Below are 20105 nucleotides of genomic sequence, written 5' to 3' on the forward strand. Positions count from 1 at the left end.
AGCATCTAGGATACCTTCAAAAGGCATCGCTTCAAAAAGGCAGCATCCATCTTTGAGGACCCCCATCACCCAGGACATGCCTCTCTCGAGGAGTTGGAAGAGGAGCCTGAAGACCCACACTCAATGTTTTAGGAACAGCTTCTTCCTCACCGCCATCAGATTTCTGAATGGACAATCAACCCATGAACACTACCTCACTACTTTTGCTCTCTTTTTTGCATTAGTTAATTTTTTCATACGTATATTTCTTACCGAGAATTATACTGTTTTTTATTATGTACTGCAATGTACTGTTGCAACAGATTTCTACATATGCCAGTGATATTAAAACTGATTCTGATCGAGGAGGGCAGACAAGTGATGGAGATTAAAAGATATGGAGAACATATGATCTTCTAGTCCGGTCTCTGTTCATTTAAGGCCAAGTTCATTGTCATCTGAGTGTACATCTATACAACCAAACGAAAGAACAGACCACGGTGCACTCACACACAGCACATTAAACAAAATACTACCATTAACTGTGGTCCTCTATTGGTCAGGGTCCACTGCGGATGTTGTTTCTCAGCTGGCAAGCAAGCCCACAATCCAGGGCAGTCCCATGCAGCAGGCTCCCTCTCTCCACACCAGCAGAGATCAACATCATTTGACACCAGCAGTGTGGCAGGAATTGCCAGTCAATGTGGAGTTTAACGCCGAGCTGCCTTAGGGACCCTAATTCTAGGTTTATTCCTTTGGGGTTTACTCCCAAGGACTTCCCCGTGAGTAGCTATAGGTGCAGGGCAGCGAGGGTTTGAGATCAGAGTTGTCCATGTCGTAGATAAGCCGCCGAGCCCCATCTGCCTGAAGTGACTGGTGTTAAGGTGCCAGTAACTCACCTTTGCTCGTTCTCCTGAGAGCAGAATCAGTTCTGTCCGGTTTAATAGCTAAGCCACAGATGAAGACCAGCAGCTGGACTTGGTTGTCAGAGGTTTGTTTAGTTTTTCTATAGCCGGGGGATAAGATCCCACCTCCTATTACACGTTCCCAATGGCTCCCAATGCAGCTTACCATAAACAAGCTAGTAAAATAGAATTCAAAAATGCATGCAGTGCACAGCACAGGTAAATAGTAAACAGTCCATTTATAGAGGACTTGAATGTGAAACAAAGGAAAAAGATTACTTACCAAAAAGTGTGGGACGTCTGTACAACTCTGGAAGAGAACAGACAGGTGTGTAAACACTTTGCACTTCTCAATATACCAACACGCGCATAGATATAACACTGTAAGGCAGGCTTTTAATCTGCCTGTGTACAATGAGGTCGCACTCGGGAGAAACAGCTCACATTCCGCCTGGGTCACCTCCAACCAGATGGCATGAACATTGAGTTCTCTAAAATTCCATCAATTTCTCCTTCTCTCTTCTTTTTTCCCCATTCATCATTCTGGCTCCTTTCCCACCTCATCTCTTCTCCTCACCTGGCCATCATCTCCCTCTGATTCCCCTCCTCCTTCCCTTCTCCCAAGGTCCACTCTTCTCTCCTTCTTCTTCAGCCCTTTATCTCTTCCACCTCTCACCTCCCAGCTTCTTATTTCATACCCCTCCCCTTCTCACCCACCTTTCCCCTCACCTGGTCTCACCTATCCCCTGTCAACTGATGCTCCTCCCTCCATCCCCACTTCTTCATTCTGGCTTCTGCACCCCTCCTTTCCCATCCTGAGGAAAAAACCCCGACCAAAACCCCAACTACTTATTCCCCTTCATAGGTGCTGCCTCCAGCATTCTGTGTCTGTTACTCTGGACTTCCAGCACCTGCAGAATCTCTTGTCTTTATGTGCACCAGTCTACTGTTGTAACACAATATGATACTCTACTGTGAACAAAATAGTCAAACGTTAACTCCACCATTACTGGTACATTCACCATTCCTCCCTGTCCAATCAGCCTCCTTCCCAAGGACATCCACCGACAATGGACTGTTCCCCAACTCCCCACAGAACTCATAACCTGAAACTCGCTTTGTAATCTGGATGTTTATCGCATTGTTAAGTCCCAGAATCCTGATGTCATTTACGGCATCAGTGACTGGGGTTCAATTCCCAGCACTACCTGTGAGGTGTGTGTACGTTCTCCCTGTGACTGCGTGGGCTTCCTGCAGTTACTCCGGTTTCCTCCCACAGTCCGAAGACGTACCGGTTGGCAGGTTCATTGGTCACAGGAGCGCCATTGGGTGGTGTGCAGGCTTGTTGCGCCAGTGGGGCCTGTTACCGTGCTGTAAGATGGCACCATCTCAAACAGTGACAGAGAAATGACCAACAGTAGAGGGCCTTACCACTGGCGTCTGTCCGCTTCTTGTAGTAAAACGCCCCAGCAGCCAGAAGTACGATGAGCAGAAGGACGAAGAAAACCATGAACACGCTGAAGAATTTTGAAACACGTGGGAAGAATTCATCTGGAGACAGGTGGGGAGAGAGAACACGAATTCAAATCTGACACAGCCGCTCAGTACGTCCGCCAACTCATGCACACGGTGCCTGCATTCACACAGCCCCCGTTACATTGAAATGTGCCCATTGAATCCCACATTCACAAATCGTCTCCATTTCTGCGTGCCATCTCTATGCGAGTCCAAATCTCATAGTGAAATAGTGTCTGTTCCTAGTGAAGTAGTGGCTGATTTTCTTTTTATCCCTCTCAGTTGAATTTTCCTGCCTTCTTTCCGTAACTTTTGACATCCTGGTTAATCAAGAACCTATCAACCTCCATTTTAAGTATAGTTGCCTGTGACAATGAATTCCACAGATTTGATATCCTCTGGCTGAAGAAATTCCTCCACATCTCAGTTCTAAATGGATGCCCCTCTATTCTGAGGCTGTGCCCTCAGGCACTCCCCCCACTATAGGAAACACCCTCTCCAATCCACTCTATCTAATCCTTTCAATATTTGGTTAGGTTCCCATGAGATTCCCCCTAATTCTTCTAAACTCCAGTGAGTACAGTCCCAGAACCCCAAAAGCTCATCATGTTAACCCTTTTATTTCCAGAATCTTTTTCATGAACCTCATCTGGACCCTCTCTAATCCAACACATTTTCTCTTAGACAAGGGGCCAGAAACTGCTCACAATACCCCAACAGTGGTCTGACCAACAGCCTCAGTATTACAGACTTCATGACTCCTGTCCAGCAAACCCTCATCCCACTACATTGCATAGGCCAATCCACGTTGAACTAATCTACATCTACTGGCTCATGGACACAGGCTTGATTCCCCTAGGTTTGTGTGTATAAGCTAACAGTGCCTATGAAAAAAGTACTCACCCCCCTTGGAAGTTTTCATGTTTTCCTGTTTCACAACATTGAATCACAGTGGATTTAATTTGGCTATTTTTGATATTGATCAACAGAAAAAGACTCTTTCGTGTCAAAGTGAAAACAGATCTCTACAAAGTGATTTAAATTCATTACAAATATAAAACACAAAAAATTGATTGCTTAAGTATTTAACCCCTTTAATGTGACACATCAAATCTTCGCTGGTGTAGCCGATTGGTTTTAGAAGTCACGTATTTAGTTAATTGGAGATCACAAGTGCAATCATGACGTTTCAATTGATTGTAGTAAAAATACACCTGTATGTGGAAGGTCCAACTGCTAAATAAAGTGGAGGAGTGGGCAAACAAATGAGGTTTCAAATTGTCTATAAGTAAGTCGGAAGTGATATCTTTCTCAAGAAATCACAACCAGTTTCCGTGAAATTATATGAATAAAAATTAGAGCAGGTAAAGGTAATTTGGTTCCTCGGTTTGTTATTTGATGAGAAACTTACATGGAAAAAGCAAATTGAGAAAATTACAAACAAATGTAAAAAAGAACAACTTATTGAGGTGTCTTGCTGGACAGGATTGGGGTACAAGCAGAGTATTGCTATTAAATATTTATCAAGCTCTAATGAGGCTACTTTGGATTATGGATGTATAGCATACATGTCAGCTGCAGAAAGTAATTAAAAAATGCTGGATGTTGAACGAGCTCAGGCCTCAGGATATGTAGTGGTGCCTTCAGAACATCACCTGTATCAGCTCTTCAAGTCGAAACGGGGGAAATGCCATTAAGATTTAGAAGAATAAAGCTAATGCTACATTACTGGGTTAACATCATGGGGCATAACTACTCACATCCAGCTAAAGCTCTATTAAAAGACTGCTGGGAACATAATAATCCAAATTACAATAGCTTTGGATGGATCAGGGATGCAGCAGCACAGAACTATGGTCTACACGAGATGGAATATTGCCCTACAGTTCCATTATCTGATGCTCCTCCATGGCTCTTTACAATACACACAGTGGATATAAACCTGCAACAACTTTTAAAAAAGTCTAACTGTGGAATCAAACTGATAGTGCAAGAATATATAGACCTACATTTTAGAAACAAACTGGTAATATTTACGGATGGATTAAAAGGCCCTGGTTCTGGCCACACAGGTATTGCAGTCTACATTCCTCAGTGCAAAACTTAGTATCAGAAAGCTTACTTCTACCCCATTTTTGGTCAGTGTAAACAACGGAATTACGGCAATAATGAGTGCATTATCTTGGATAGAAGAAAATAATGTCAAAAAGGCTGTAATCTGTTCAGACGGTTTGTCTGCATTAACCTCTTTCAAATCAAGAAAATCAGAAAGTAGACAGGATATTTTATTGGAGATTCTATGCAAGTTGTATACACTGACCTAAAATGGGGTAGAAGTAAGCCTCCTTTGGGTTCCTGCTCATTGTGGTGTGGAGGGTAATGAAAAAGTGGACATTATACCTAAACAATCACTCAAATCGTCAATAATAGAGGTCCAGATCCCTCTAAGCAAAGCGGAAGTCAAAAGCATTGAGAAGACATGGCAGAAGCACTGGGATGAGAGTGAAACAGGGAGACAACTGTACAAAATACAAAGGCAAGTCAGGTACAAAAGAATATTAAGTGGATGTAGAAAGATAGAAGTGATCATCAGTCATTTAAGAATTGGTCACACAAGTCTTAATTACACATTACATAAAATAGGGAAACACCCAACTGGGTTGTGTGAATACAGTTGAACATGTATTGATAAACTGTAAGAAGAAAGAAAGAGAAAGAGTAAAGATGATAGGAACGCTTAAGATTAAAAAAAAAACTGCTGTGGTATAGAAGACATTTTAGGTGGGTGTTCAAGAGAAATACGGACCTATATCATGGAGTATCTGAAAGACTCTGGTTTATTATATAGAATTTAGGGAATGCAATCCTTTTCCTTCCTCCTGTTTATCAAACGATCCACACTCCAGTCTAGTAGGTGGTGGAATTGCATCTTAAAGCTGGTTTGCCAACCGCCAGAAAACAACACATGAAGAAGAAGGAGGTTCAACTGCTGGTGAGTCAGAGTCCTGGCAAACACTACACCACGAAGACAAAAGAACGCTCCAAGCAACTCTGTGAAAAGTCAGGAGATGGATAGATGAAAATCTCCAATTCACTAAATATCCCTTGGATTACAGCTAAGTCAATCATCAAAAAATGGAAAGAATATGGCACAGCTGTGTATTTACCCAGAGCAGGCCGTCCGCAAAAACTAACTGGCCATGCAAGAACGGGACCACCAAGAGACCTATGACAACTCTGGAGGAGTTACAAACTTCACTGGCTCAGATGGGAGAGATTGCATATACACAACTGTTGCCCAGGTGCTTCACCTGTCACAGCTTTATGGGAGAGTGGCCAGGAGAAAGCCACTGTTGAAAACAACTCACATGAAATCTCAGCTAGAGTTTGCCAGAAGGCATGTGGAAGACTCTGAAGTCAGCTGGCAAGAGGTTCTATGGTCTGAGGAAATCAAAATTGAATGTTTTGGCCATCAGACTAAACACTACGTTTGTGGTAAGCCAAACACCACACCATCATTACTGTGAAGCGCGGTGGTGGCTGCATCAAGCTGTGGGGATGCTTCACTGCAGCAGGACCTGGAAGAGTTGTGAAGGTAGAGGGTAAAATGAATGCAGCAAGATACAGGGAGATCCTGGAGGAAAACCTGATGCAGTCTGCAGGAGAACTGTGACTTGGGAGATTTGTTTTCCAGCAAGACAATGACCCCAAGTGTAAAGCCAAAGCTACACAGGGAAGGCTTAAAAACAACAAAGTTTATGTCCTGGAGTGTCAAAGTCAGAGTCCAGACCTCAATCCAATTGAGAATTAGTGACGGAACTTGAAAAATGCTGTTCACTCATGATCCCCATGCAATCTGACAGCGCTTGAGTAGTTTTGTAAAGAAGAATGGGGAGAGATTGCAGTGTCCAGATGAGCAAAGCTGATAGTGACCTGTCCACACAGGCTCAAGGCTGTAATTGCTGCCAAACGTGAATCTACTAAATACTGGCTTGAAGGGGGTGAGCAATTATACAATCAATTTTGATTTTAATAATTGTAATAAATTTAGACCACTATGCAGAAATTTGTTTTCACTTTGACACGAAAGAATCTTTTCTGTTGATCAAAAGAGCCAAATTAAATCCACTGTGATTCAATGTTGTAAAACAATAAAACATGAAAATGCCCAAGGAGGGGACTGAATACTTTCAGAGACACTGTAAATCCCAATGCCTTGCACTGGCCAACCCCATGTTCACTAAATTTGCCTCCCGTCGGCTGATGCACAGCCTCACATCACACTGACTTGCTCTGAAAAAAAAGGACCCTATTCTGGCTGGCTGCCAGTTACCAGTGGAGTTCCACATGGGTTGGTGTTGGGACCACTGCTTTTTATGATGTATGTCAAAGATTTGGACTACGGGTTTAATGGATTTGTGGCTAAATTTGTCAACGATACAAAGCGAGGTGGAAGAGTGAGCAGCGTTGAGGAAACAGAGAACCTGCAGAGAGACTTAAATAGTTTAGGGGAATGGGCAAAGAAGTGGCAAATGAAATACAATGTTTTAAAGTGTACACTTTGGTGGAAGAAATTAACAGGCAGACTATTATTTAGATGGGGAGAAAATTCAAAATGCAGAAATGCAAAGGGACATGGGAGTCCTTGTGCGGGATACCCTAAAGGTTAACCTCCCAGTTGAGTTGGTTGTGAAGAAGGTGAATACAACGTTGGCATTCATTTCTAGAGGTATAGAATACAAGAGCAGGGATGTGATGTTGAGGCTCTATAAGACACTCGTGAGATCACACTTGTGTGCAGTTTTGGGCTCCATATTTTACAAAGGAGAGGGTTTGGAGACAGTACAGGGAAGATTCACGAGAGTGATTCCAGAAATGAAAGGGTTACCGTATGAGGAACGTCTGGCAGCTCTTGGGCTGTATTCCCTAGAGTTCAGGGGAATGAGGGGTGATCTCATAGAAACATTCTGATTTTTAAAAGGCCTGAACAGATTAGATATGGCAAAGTTATTTCCCATGGTACTGGAGTCTAGGACAAGAGGGATTGAAGGACGTCCATTTAGAACAGAGATGCAGAGAAACTATGTTAGTCAGAGGCTGGTAAACCTGTGGAATTTGTTGCCACGAGTGGCAGAGATAGATAGGTTGTTGATTAGCCAGGGCATCGAAAGGTATGGGCAGAAAGCAGGGGAGTGGGGCTGACTGGAAGAATTTGATCAGCCCATGACTGAATGGCAGAGAACTCGATGAGCCGAATGACCTACTTCTGATTCTATATCTTATGGTCTTATCTCTTGAATGTTCCTAATGTATCTGCCTCCACCACCACCCCCCAGCAGGGCATTCCATGCACCCACCACTCTCCATGTAAAAAAACCTACCTGTGACATACCCGCCCAACTATATTTTCCTCAAATCACTTTTAAATTATTCCTCCTTGTATGAGCCATTTCTATTCTGAGGAAAAGCACTAATAGTCCACTTGATCTATCAAGTCACCTCTCATCCTCCTTTGCTCCAAAGAGAAAAGCTCTAGCTCACGAAACCTTTCCTTATAAAATATGCTCTCTAATCCAGGCAGCATCCTGGTGAATCTCCTCTGCATCCTCTCTAATCCAGGCAGCATCCTGGTGAATCTCCTCTGCACCCTCTCTAATCCAGGCAGCATCCTGGTAAATCTCCTCTGCACCCTCTCTAATCCAGGCAGCATCCTGGTAAATCTCCTCTGCACCCTCTCTAATCCAGGCAGCATCCTGGTAAATCTCCTCTGCACCCTCTCTAATCCAGGCAGCATCCTGGTGAATCTCCTCTGCACCCTTTCTAATCCAGGCAGCATCCTGGTAAATCTCCTCTGCACTCTCTCTAATCCAGGCAGCATCCTGGTAAATCTCCTCTGCACTCTCTCTAATCCAGGCAGCATCCTGGTAAATCTCCTCTGCACCCTCTCTAATCCAGGCAGCATCCTGGTAAATCTCCTCTGCACCCTCTAATCCAGGCAGCATCCTGGTAAATCTCCTTTGCACACTCTCTAATCCAGGCAGCATCCTGGTAAATCTCCTCTGCACCCTCTAATCCAGGCAGCATCCTGGTAAATCTCCTCTGCACTCTCTCTAATCCAGGCAGCATCCTGGTAAATCTCCTCTGCACCCTCTCTAATCCAGGCAGCATCCTGATAAATCTCCTCTGCACACTCTCTAATCCAGGCAGCATCCTGGTAAATCTCCTCTGCACCCTCTCTAATCCAGGCAGCATCCTGGTGAATCTCCTCTGCACCCTCTCTAATCCAGGCAGCATCCTGGTGAATCTCCTCTGCACCCTCTCTAATCCAGGCAGCATCCAGGTGAATCTCCTCTGCACCCTCTCTAATCCAGGCAGCATCCTGGTGAATCTCCTCTGCACCCTCTCTAATCCAGACAGCATCCTGGTAAATCTCCTCTGCACCCTCTCTAATCCAGGCAGCATCCTGGTGAATCTCCTCTGCATCCTCTCTAATCCAGGCAGCATCCTGGTGAATCTCCTCTGCACCCTCTCTAATCCAGGCAGCATCCTGGTAAATCTCCTCTGCACCCTCTCTAATCCAGGCAGCATCCTGGTCAATCTCCTCTGCACCCTCTCTAATCCAGGCAGCATCCTGGTAAATCTCCTCTGCACCCTCTCTAATCCAGGCAGCATCCTGGTAAATCTCCTCTGCACCCTCTCTAATCCAGACAGCATCCTGGTAAATCATCTCTGCACCTTCTCTAAGCCAGGCAGCATCCTGGTGAATCTCCTCTGCACCCTCTCTAATCCAGGCAGCATCCTGGTGAATCTCCTCTGCACCCTCTCTAATCCAGGCAGCATCCTGGTAAATCTCCTCTGCACCCTCTCTAATCCAGGCAGCATCCTGGTAAATCTCCTCTGCACCCTCTCTAATTCAGGCAGCATCCTGGTGAATCTCCTCTGCACCCTCTCTAATCCAGGCAGCATCCTGGTAAATCTCCTCTGCACCCTCTCTAACCCAGGCAGCATCCTGGTGAATCTCCTCTGCACCCTCTCTAACCCAGGCAGCATCCTGGTGAATCTCCTCTGCACTCTCTCTAATCCAGACAGCACCCTGGTGAATCTCCTCTGCACCCTCTCTAAAGCTTCCACATCCCTCCTATAATGAGACAAACAGAACTGAACACAGTATTCCACGTGGGGTCTAACCAGAGTTTTGCAACATTACCTCACGGCTCTTGAACTCGATTCCCCAACTAATGAAGGCCAACCCACCGTCCGCCTTCTTAACCCCCCCATCCACTTGATGGACGTGGTCACCAAGATCCCTCTGTTCCTCCAGACTGCTAAAAATCTTGCCATTAACCCTGCATCTTCAAATTTGACCTTCCAAATTCACATGTCTCCGGATTCTCAGCTCAGCTTTGCATCCTGTCCATGTTGCGTTGTAACCTACGGCAGCCTCCTGGACTGTCCACATACACTCATTGATAGTCTGAGCTATCACTCAATGAGGATGAGAGGTAGAAGATGACAAGTGGGCAACCAAAGGCAGGAAATGGCTAATACAAGGCAGCACAATTTCAGGGTGATTGGAGAGCAGTACACGGGGGGGACATCAGAGGAAGTTCTTTCCTTTACACGGAGAGTGGTGAGTACATGGAATGTCCTACCAGGTTGGTGGTAGAGTGAGCTACAACAGGGATGTTTATGAGACTCTCAGGCACAAGGAGGAAAGAAAAATTGCAGGGCATTGCCCAAAAGAAGGATTAAATTGATCTTAGAGTAGATGAAACAGAAAACATAGAACAGTACAGCACAGAAACAGGCCTTTCGGCCCAGAATGTTGTGCCAGTCCAGTTAAATAAGCAATCAAACAGCTAGCATTGTGGGCCGAAGGGCCTGTGCTGTTATCAAGCTGACTCAGCTCGGAACCGCATCCATCGAGCTCACTTTAGGCGAGCGTCTCTGACCAGATGCATCACTGTCTGGTACGGAAGTCACCGGGATCACCAGGGTTTCTCTTCCACCCATTGCATCTTCATCATCAGCGGTGTGTGTGCTGGGGCCTCAGCATTGTCAATGATCCCTCCCATCAGTCCAACAAACTCTTAGACCCCACCATCAGGCAGGACATTCTTAAAGCTGGGGGAACAGCTTCCTTCCCCAGACTGTGAGGCTGCTGGGCTCCCTGCCACCACCCAGGTCTCACCACCCATGAAACATCAGCAGCGTTACACTGTTTACCTTTTAACTTGTGTCGCAAATGCACCTTACTATTTGCTAATTTATTCATGGTAATACTGCTTTGGGGAGGAGATACATCTCTACCAAAGGAGCTGCAAGATGCTCTGTCCCTCCGCCACCCTGCAGGTCACCCCGGCCAAGGTGAAACAACTGCTTAGTCCCCGGATCAGGGTCCCGTGCAGGCAGTCGTATGGGCAGCCGGTGTATATCACAAGTCCTGGTTATGTGACCACTAACGCCAGGCAGACAATCTCCGAAGAGTATTGATGATGGCTGGGGTCACCTGTCTTGTAAAGATACGGCCCAGAAAGTGGCAACGGCAAACCCCTTCTGTAGAAGAGTTTGCTACAAACAATAATGGTCATGGAAAGACCATGATCACCCGTGTCATACAACATGGTACATGAAGAACAAATAAAGGTTATTTTGTGTGTTATTTGTGTGAGTTACATGTACTGTATTGTGTACCTTGGTCCACAGGAGCATCATTTCATTTGGCTGAATGACAATAAACTGAACTTGAACTTTCCCCAGCCGGCTACATGCAACAAGGCCATATCTGTCGGGCTACAGATTCACCGAGCTGCACGAGACTGGTTGTGATGATACTACAGCCTCTCTCCAGCCCTGCGAGCTGCATTCAGCCAGACAACATCCCCTGGTTTATGCTCACAGTGCCTCCTCCCCACCACCGGTTTGCTCCTAGTCCCCGGACTGACCTGGGATCTTCAGCCTGGATGTCAGTGCCTTCACCCTTTCGGCCTTCACCCTGCACTTGATATCAGTCGTGTCACTCATCACGTCCATGGAGCTGGAAATGCCGTAGAAGCCATCCTTATCCTTGGTCTTCTGGACGGCAGCCTGCACCTCCTGCCCTCCGCTTCTGGTCCAAAGAATATTGGGTTCGGGGTACCAGCCAGAGGAGCTGCACTGGATCTTGATCCCGTTGCCTTGGTAACCTTCCAACCGAATGGTAGGTTGCAGACCCAGGCCTGTGGAGAGACAAATCAAGTTCAGAATCAGCTCTAGTATCACTGACATTCGTTGTGAAATTTGTTGTCTTGCCGCAGCAGTACTGTGCAAGACGTAAAAATTACTATCAATTAGAATAAGAATCTATGTTAAAAAATATAGCAAAAGAGTGAGGTAGTGTCCATGGACCTTTTAGAAATGTGATGGTGGAGAGAAGAATCTGGTCCTAAAACATCGAGTGTGTACCTCCTGCTTTTTTTAATTATTTTTGTTTATGTTATTGTGTGTTATTTTGTACTGCATGGAGTCCGGAGTAATTATTATTTCATTCTCCTTTATGTTTGTGTACTGGAAATACCATTAAACAATCTTGAATCTCCTCCCTGATGTAGAATGTCACCCCCCTGAGGCATCGCCTTTTGGAGGCGTCCTGGATGCTGAGGAGGCGAGGGCCCACGATGAGCCTGTAACTTCTGCATCACTGCCTGGTAGGGAGGGGCCACTGCACAGGGTTGGAAAAAAACTGCCAACTCAGCCATCTCCGTCAAGGCCACTAGCCACCCCATCTTTCAAAAGGCAATGACTCAAAAAGGCGGCATCCGTCATTAAGGGCCCTCACCGTCCAGAACATGCCCTCTTCTCACGTTACCGTCAGAGAGGAGGTACAGGAGCCTGGTGCCGGAATGGATTAATACGGGGAAAAAGAGGGTTGGGGATTCAGGGAGGGAGGAAGAGGGTTGTCAAGATGGATTGATATGGGGAGAGAGATAGGGGATGTGTACGATCACGCACTTTGGTGGAAGGAGTAAAGGCATAGACTACTTTCTAAACAGGGAGAAAATTCACAAATCACGGATGCAAAGAGACTTGGGAGTCCTCGAGCAGGATTCCATAAAGGTCAACTTGCAGGTTGAATCGGGGGTGAGGAAGGCCAATGCAATATTACCATTTATTTTGAGAGGACTAAAGTACAAGAGCAGGGATACATAAGGGATTGGTCAGACCACACAGAGTATTGAGAGCAATTTTGGGCCCCTTATCTGAGAAAGGATGTGCTGGCATCAGAGAGGGTCCAGAGGAAATTCACAAGAATGATCTCAGGAGAGAAGTATCAGATCAGAGAGGAAGTTGGGAAAGAGCCTGGGACAGAGACAAGGTATTCGAGAAACTTACTGGAAACCTTCAGTGGAACAAGTGCCTGCTCAGGGACTCTGTTAAACTCCACCATACACAAGTATTCCCCTTCATCGGTCAGCCGCACGCCACTCAACCTGAGCGAGACATTGCCCTTTTGGAAGTCATCCTTGAAGAGCTCGGTGCGGCCCCGGTAAGCCTCGTCCTGGTCCTCCACCACATCCTTGCCGTTGCGGTACAGGTGGACGATGGTGCTCGCCTGGGAGTCGCTGCGCATCCAGCGTATCTCCATGTTGAATGGCATGTTCTCCGGGATCAGCTGACACTCCAGAACAGCCACGCCTTGAACCATGGCCACGATGGCCTGCGCCGGCCCCGTGACCTTGTACTGTTGTGCCCCTTGTATAGTGGGAGAGAGGAGAGAAGCAGGTGTGTTATCCCACAGATACTCGAGTAAAGATACACCGTGAGCAGTTAATTAGGAAGGTTGGTTTTGGGAGGGTAGCGGGCGGCGTAACGCTTTACGGCACAAGTTGACTGTAAGGGCTTCATACACTCTCCCTGTGACCGCGTGGGTCTCCTCCGGGTGCTCCCATTGCTTCCCACAGTCCAAAGACGTACTGGTTACTAGCTTAATTGGGTTCATTTGGCCAGAAGGGCCTGTTACCCAGCTGTATCTTGGGATACACAGTTTAGATAAAAGTCCAGATGAAGGGTCTCGGCCTGAAATGTCGACCTATTGTTCCAATCCATAACAGGCCCTTCCCGCCCAACGAGGGCCGCCACACATTTACAACCATGGGACCCATGAATCTCCCAACCCATACATCTCTGGAATGTGGGAGGAAACAGAGGAAACCCCTGAGCTCACAGGGAGAACGTTTTTACAGAAAGAACCTCCTCCGCAATGCCAACAAGACAAATGAGGTGGTTGTCGACACCTCTCACATCCCTCTTTACGTCGATAGCACGGCAGTGGAAAGGGCGACCAGTTCCAAACTCCTGAGACTGTACATCTCACACGACCTCTCACCGTCCCAGAACACAGCTCACCGACACCTCTACTTTCTGAGGAGAGCTGGTCTTTGCACATCTATACTCATGTCATTGTACAGATGAGCAGCATGTTAGATTGCTAACATGGAACCTGCATTGCAGGGGGCAGGAGGACTCTGCGACTGGGGGCCAAAACTGCCCAATGCATCACTGGCGCCTGCTACCCACCGCCAAGGATGCATATCCAGAAAGCTGCAAGAAACTACCAGAGTCTACGGACAGTCCGCAAGAGCCACCACACTTCCGGTGCCAACATAGCATGCCCACAACTCACTAACCCTAACCTGGGACGTGGGTGAAAACCGGAGAACCTGGTGGAAATACAAGGAGAACATACAAACAGCAGTAGGAATTGAAACCTCAGCAGTCCTCACTGGTGCAATAAAGCGACTGAATCAACCCTACGCTACTGTGCCACCATGAGAGGGGACTTCAGACTCTGGAGAAAATGGCATCACTCACTGGCACAGGCGAAGCAGATCCCACAGAAAATCAGGATTTGAGTCCAGCGCATCTTCCATCTACCCATGTCTCTTCACACCAGCAGTAAACCAATGGATTCCTGCAACACAGAGCAAGAGGTGAGTAATAAAACGCCACGAGGATCTTCGCGATCACCCTCCCTCCCATTTGTGACATTTACAGGGATTGTCGTAGATAAAGGGCCCAAAGCATTGCAGGTGATCCCTACCACCCATCCCACAAACTCTTTGACCCACTACTGTCAGGAAGGAGGTAGAGGAGCATCAGGACCAGGACTGCCAGACTGGGTAACAGCTTCTACCCCAGGCTGTGAGACTGATGAGACTGGCCACCACAAAGTCTCAATAGGACAGCGAGCTGTGTACTGTTCACCTGTGCTGAGCTCCAAATGCATCTTGAATTATATTCTATAACCTTGCATATGGCAATATTCTGTTATGTGCTGTGTGTGATACATGTTCTGTGGGTGCCATGTGATCTGGAGGAACGTCGCTTTGTTTGGTTCTATGTATGTACAGTCAGATGATAATAAACTTGAACTTGAAAAGGAGGTAAGAAACAGGAGTGGGAGTTGGCCAATCCACAACTCAGAGGATCCTTATTTAATTCAGAGATCCAGAATGGTAACAGGCCCTTCTGGTCTTACAAGCCAATTACACCCATTAACAAACTACCAGCCCATGGCATTGCAGAAACGATTTCAGCATGGAGAAAGCACAGTCTGAATGGGAATAAAGAATGGGAATAAAGGGGGCCTTTTCTCCTTGGCTGCCAGTGACGAGTGGTGTTCTGCAGAGATTGGTGTTGGGACCCATTCTTTTTATGTTATACAACAATAATTTGGATGACACAATTGATGGTTTTGTGACCAAGACGGTGGATGAAACAAAAATAAATAGAGGGGCAGGTAATTTTACAGGAATCAGGGACTCTGCAGAAAGACTTAAGACATATCAGGAGAATGGGCAAAGCAGTGGCAGATTGAATACAGTGTTGGGAAGTGTATGGTCATGCACTTTGGTAGAAATAATAAAAGCATTGACTATTTTCTGAACGGGGAGAAAACCCAACCCAACCCAACGACAAGCCCCATCCATCCATACATTCCTACAACTCAGTGATAATCTCCATCCATTCCTCACTGAACACAATCCTCCAAACCAACAAGCCCCATCCATCCTCATACACAATCCCCCAACTCATCAAGCCTCATCCATCCTCATACACAATCCCCCAACTCATCAAGCCTCATCCATCCTCATACACAATCCCCCAACCCAACGACAAACCTCATCCACCCACATACACAATCCCCGAACCCAATAACAAGCCTCATCCACCCACATACACAATCCCCCAACCCAACGACAAGCCTCATCCATCCTCATACACAATCCCCCAACCCAACGACAAACCCCATCCATCCTCATACACAATCCCCCAACCCAACAACAAGCCTCATCCATCCTCATACACAATCCCCCAACCCAACGACAAACCTCATCCACCCACATACACAATCCCCCAACCCAACGACAAGCCTCATCCATCCTCATACACAATCCCCCAACCCAACGACAAACCTCATCCATCCTCATACACAATCCCCCAACCCAACGACAAACCCCATCCACCCACATACACAATCCCCCAACCCAACGACAAGCCTCATCCATCCTCATACACAATCCCCCAACCCAACGACAAGCCTCATCCATCCTCATACACAATCCCCGAACCCAACGACAAACCTCATCCACCCACATACACAATCCCCCAACCCAACGACAAGCCTCATCCATCCTCATACACAATCCCCCAACCCAACGACAAGCCTCATCCATCCTCATACACAATCCCCCAACCCAACAACAAGCCTCATCCACCCACATACACAATCCCCCAACCCAACGACAAACCTCATCCATCCTCATACACAATCCCCCAACCCAACGACAAGCCTCATCCATCCACATACACAATCCCCCAACCCAACGACAAGCCTCATCCATCCTCATACACAATCCCCCAACCCAACGACAAGCCCCATCCATCCTCATACACAATCCCCCAACCCAACGACAAGCCTCATCCATCCTCATACACAATCCCCCAACCCAACGAAAAACCTCATCCATCCTCATACACAATCCCCCAACCCAACGACAAGCCTCATCCATCCTCATACACAATCCCCCAACCCAACGACAAACCTCATCCACCCACATACACAATCCCCCAACCCAACGACAAGCCTCATCCATCCTCATACACAATCCCCCAACTCAACGACAAGCCCCATCCATCCTCATACACAATCCCCCAACCCAACGACAAACCTCATCCACCCACATACACAATCCCCCAACCCAACGACAAGCCCCATCCATCCTCATACACAATCCCCGAACCCAACGACAAACCTCATCCACCCACATACACAATCCCCCAACCCAACGACAAACCTCATCCACCCACATACACAATCCCCCAACCCAACGACAAACCTCATCCACCCACATACACAATCCCCCAACCCAACGACAGGCCTCATCCATCCTCATACACAATCCCCCAACCCAACGACAAGCCTCATCCATCCTCATACACAATCCCCCAACCCAACAACAAGCCCCATCCATCCTCATACACAATCCCCCAACCCAACGACAAACCTCATCCATCCTCATACACAATCCACCAACCCAACGACAAGCCTCATCCATCCTCATACACAATCCCCCAACTCAACAACAAGCCCCATCCACCCACATACACAATCCCCCAACCCAACGACAGGCCTCATCCATCCTCATACACAATCCCCCAACCCAACGACAAACCCCATCCATCCTCATACACAATCCTCCAACCCAACAACAAGCCCCATCCATCCTCATACACAATCCCCCAACCCAACGACAAGCCTCATCCATCCTCATACACAATCCCCCAACCCAACAACAAGCCCCATCCATCCTCATACACAATCCCCCAACCCAACGACAAACCTCATCCATCCTCATACACAATCCACCAACCCAACGACAAGCCTCATCCATCCTCATACACAATCCCCCAACTCAACAACAAGCCCCATCCACCCACATACACAATCCCCCAACCCAACGACAGGCCTCATCCATCCTCATACACAATCCCCCAACCCAACGACAAACCCCATCCATCCTCATACACAATCCCCCAACCCAACAACAAGCCCCATCCATCCTCATACACAATCCCCCAACCCAACGACAAGCCTCATCCATCCTCATACACAATCCCCCAACCCAACGACAAACCCCATCCATCCTCATACACAATCCCCCAACCCAACGACAAACCTCATCCATCCTCATACACAATCCCCCAACCCAACGACAAGCCTCATCCATCCTCATACACAATCCCCCAACCCAACGACAAGCCTCATCCATCCACATACACAATCCCCCAACCCAACGACAAGCCTCATCCACCCACATACACAATCCCCCAACCCAACGACAAGCCTCATCCATCCTCATACACAATCCCCCAACCCAACAACAAGCCTCATCCATCCACATACACAATCCCCCAACCCAACGACAAACCTCATCCATCCTCATACACAATCCCCCAACCCAACGACAAACCTCATCCATCCTCATACACAATCCCCCAACCCAACGACAAGCCTCATCCATCCTCATACACAATCCCCCAACCCAACGACAAGCCCCATCCATTCTCATACACAATCCACCAACCCAACGACAAACCTCATCCACCCACATACACAATCCCCCAACCCAACGACAAGCCTCATCCACCCACATACACAATCCCCCAACCCAACGACAAGCCTCATCCATCCTCATACACAATCCCCCAACCCAACGACAAACCCCATCCATCCTCATACACAATCCCCCAACCCAACGACAAGCCTCATCCATCCTCATACACAATCCCCCAACCCAACGACAAGCCCCATCCATTCTCATACACAATCCCCCAACCCAACGACAAACCTCATCCATTCTCATACACAATCCACCAACCCAACGACAAACCTCATCCACCCACATACACAATCCCCCAACCCAACGACAAGCCTCATCCATCCTCATACACAATCCCCCAACCCAACGACAAGCCTCATCCATCCTCATACACAATCCCCGAACCCAACGACAAGCCTCATCCACCCACATACACAATCCCCCAACCCAACGACAAGCCCCATCCATCCTCATACACAATCCCCCAACCCAACGACAAACCCCATCCATCCTCATACACAATCCCCCAACCCAACGACAAGCCCCATCCATTCTCATACACAATCCCCCAACCCAACGACAAACCTCATCCATCCTCATACACAATCCCCCAACCCAACGACAAGCCTCATCCACCCACATACACAATCCCCCAACCCAACAACAAGCCCCATCCATCCTCATACACAATCCCCCAACCCAACAACAAGCCCCATCCATCCTCATACACAATCCCCCAACCCAACGACAAGCCCCATCCATCCTCATACACAATCCCCCAACCCAACGACAAACCTCATCCACCCACATACACAATCCCCCAACCCAACGACAAACCTCATCCATCCTCATACACAATCCCCCAACCCAACGACAAACCTCATCCACCCACATACACAATCCCCCAACCCAACGACAAGCCTCATCCATCCTCATACACAATCCCCCAACCCAACGACAAGCCTCATCCATCCTCATACACAATCCCCCAACCCAACGACAAGCCTCATCCATCCTCATACACAATCCCCCAACCCAACAACAAGCCTCATCCACCCACATACACAATCCCCCAACCCAACGACAAGCCCCATCCATCCTCATACACAATCCCCCAACCCAACGACAAGCCTCATCCACCCACATACACAATCCCCCAACCCAACGACAAACCCCATCCATCCTCATACACAATCCTCCAACCCAACAACAAGCCCCATCCATTCTCATACACAATCCCCCAACCCAATGACTAGCTGTCTGTGAACTCCAATCTCTAGCGGACTCGTTGATTCGCAGTCACTGGCCTTTTGATTTCAGCACAATCAATATACCTCCCCATAACTTCAAATGAGTATAAGTGAAGAGGTTATTTCCTATAGTAGAGGGCACAGCCCTCTATATGGACGTCCATTTACAACAGAGTTGAGGAGGAATTTTTTTAGCCAGAGGGTGGTGAATCTGTGGAATTCATTGCCACAGACAGCTGAAGAAGCAAGTCATTGGGTATATTTAAAGCACAAGTTTGGATTGATAAGAGAAGAAGTTAGACAGGAAGGGAAGGACTGTGGCGACCCATTTCCTGGCGTATCCGAACCGACTCACAATTAGATAGCCTACGGGGGTTTGCGAGCACAGAGTTTGGAGCCTCTGCGCCATGGGGGGCCGGTTGACAGAGGCTTAAAAGTGAGACTGAAGTTTTCGAATAAAGTTTTTTCCTTCGACTGCAGTTACCGACTCCGTGTCGTAATTTTAGCGCTGCGTGTAGCACACCGCTACAGGACTATATTGACTTGACTTAGAATTGGCATACTATGCTTGATTATTCCTTGTATCCTGTTGGATACATCACTCTGGGATATGAATGCGTTGTCATCACTATGAAACAGTTGAACACATTATTTTACAATGTGAAGCACACAAGGTTGAAAGAAAGCAAATACAGGCTGCACCACTCGCTTTGGGGTCGGTAGTTTTCATTTTAAAAACTTCACTAAGTTATGGAAGAGATCTGTCTTCCATTATTTACAATTTACAGGGATCTTAGGGGTTATTAGTTTTCAGT

At 47.2% G+C, this 20105-nt stretch overlaps 1 protein-coding gene across 1 annotated transcript in view; it reads right to left on the reverse strand.

The window, feature by feature from the left end:
- The window catches only part of LOC132394724 (butyrophilin subfamily 3 member A1-like), a 42515-nt gene that overhangs the window by 21686 nt on the left and 724 nt on the right, over positions 1-20105 (reverse strand). Inside the window, exons 2-6 of the mRNA XM_059971109.1 lie at positions 14250-14349; positions 12771-13130; positions 11345-11617; positions 2316-2435; positions 1168-1194 (exon numbers count right to left, since the gene is read on the reverse strand). Coding sequence (XP_059827092.1) covers positions 1168-1194; positions 2316-2435; positions 11345-11617; positions 12771-13130; positions 14250-14316 — 847 coding nt within the window. The 5' untranslated portion in view covers positions 14317-14349. The remainder of the gene's footprint in view (positions 1-1167; positions 1195-2315; positions 2436-11344; positions 11618-12770; positions 13131-14249; positions 14350-20105) is intronic.

Source organism: Hypanus sabinus, chromosome 5 (assembly GCF_030144855.1).
Source record: "Hypanus sabinus isolate sHypSab1 chromosome 5, sHypSab1.hap1, whole genome shotgun sequence".
NCBI lineage: Eukaryota > Metazoa > Chordata > Chondrichthyes > Myliobatiformes > Dasyatidae > Hypanus > Hypanus sabinus.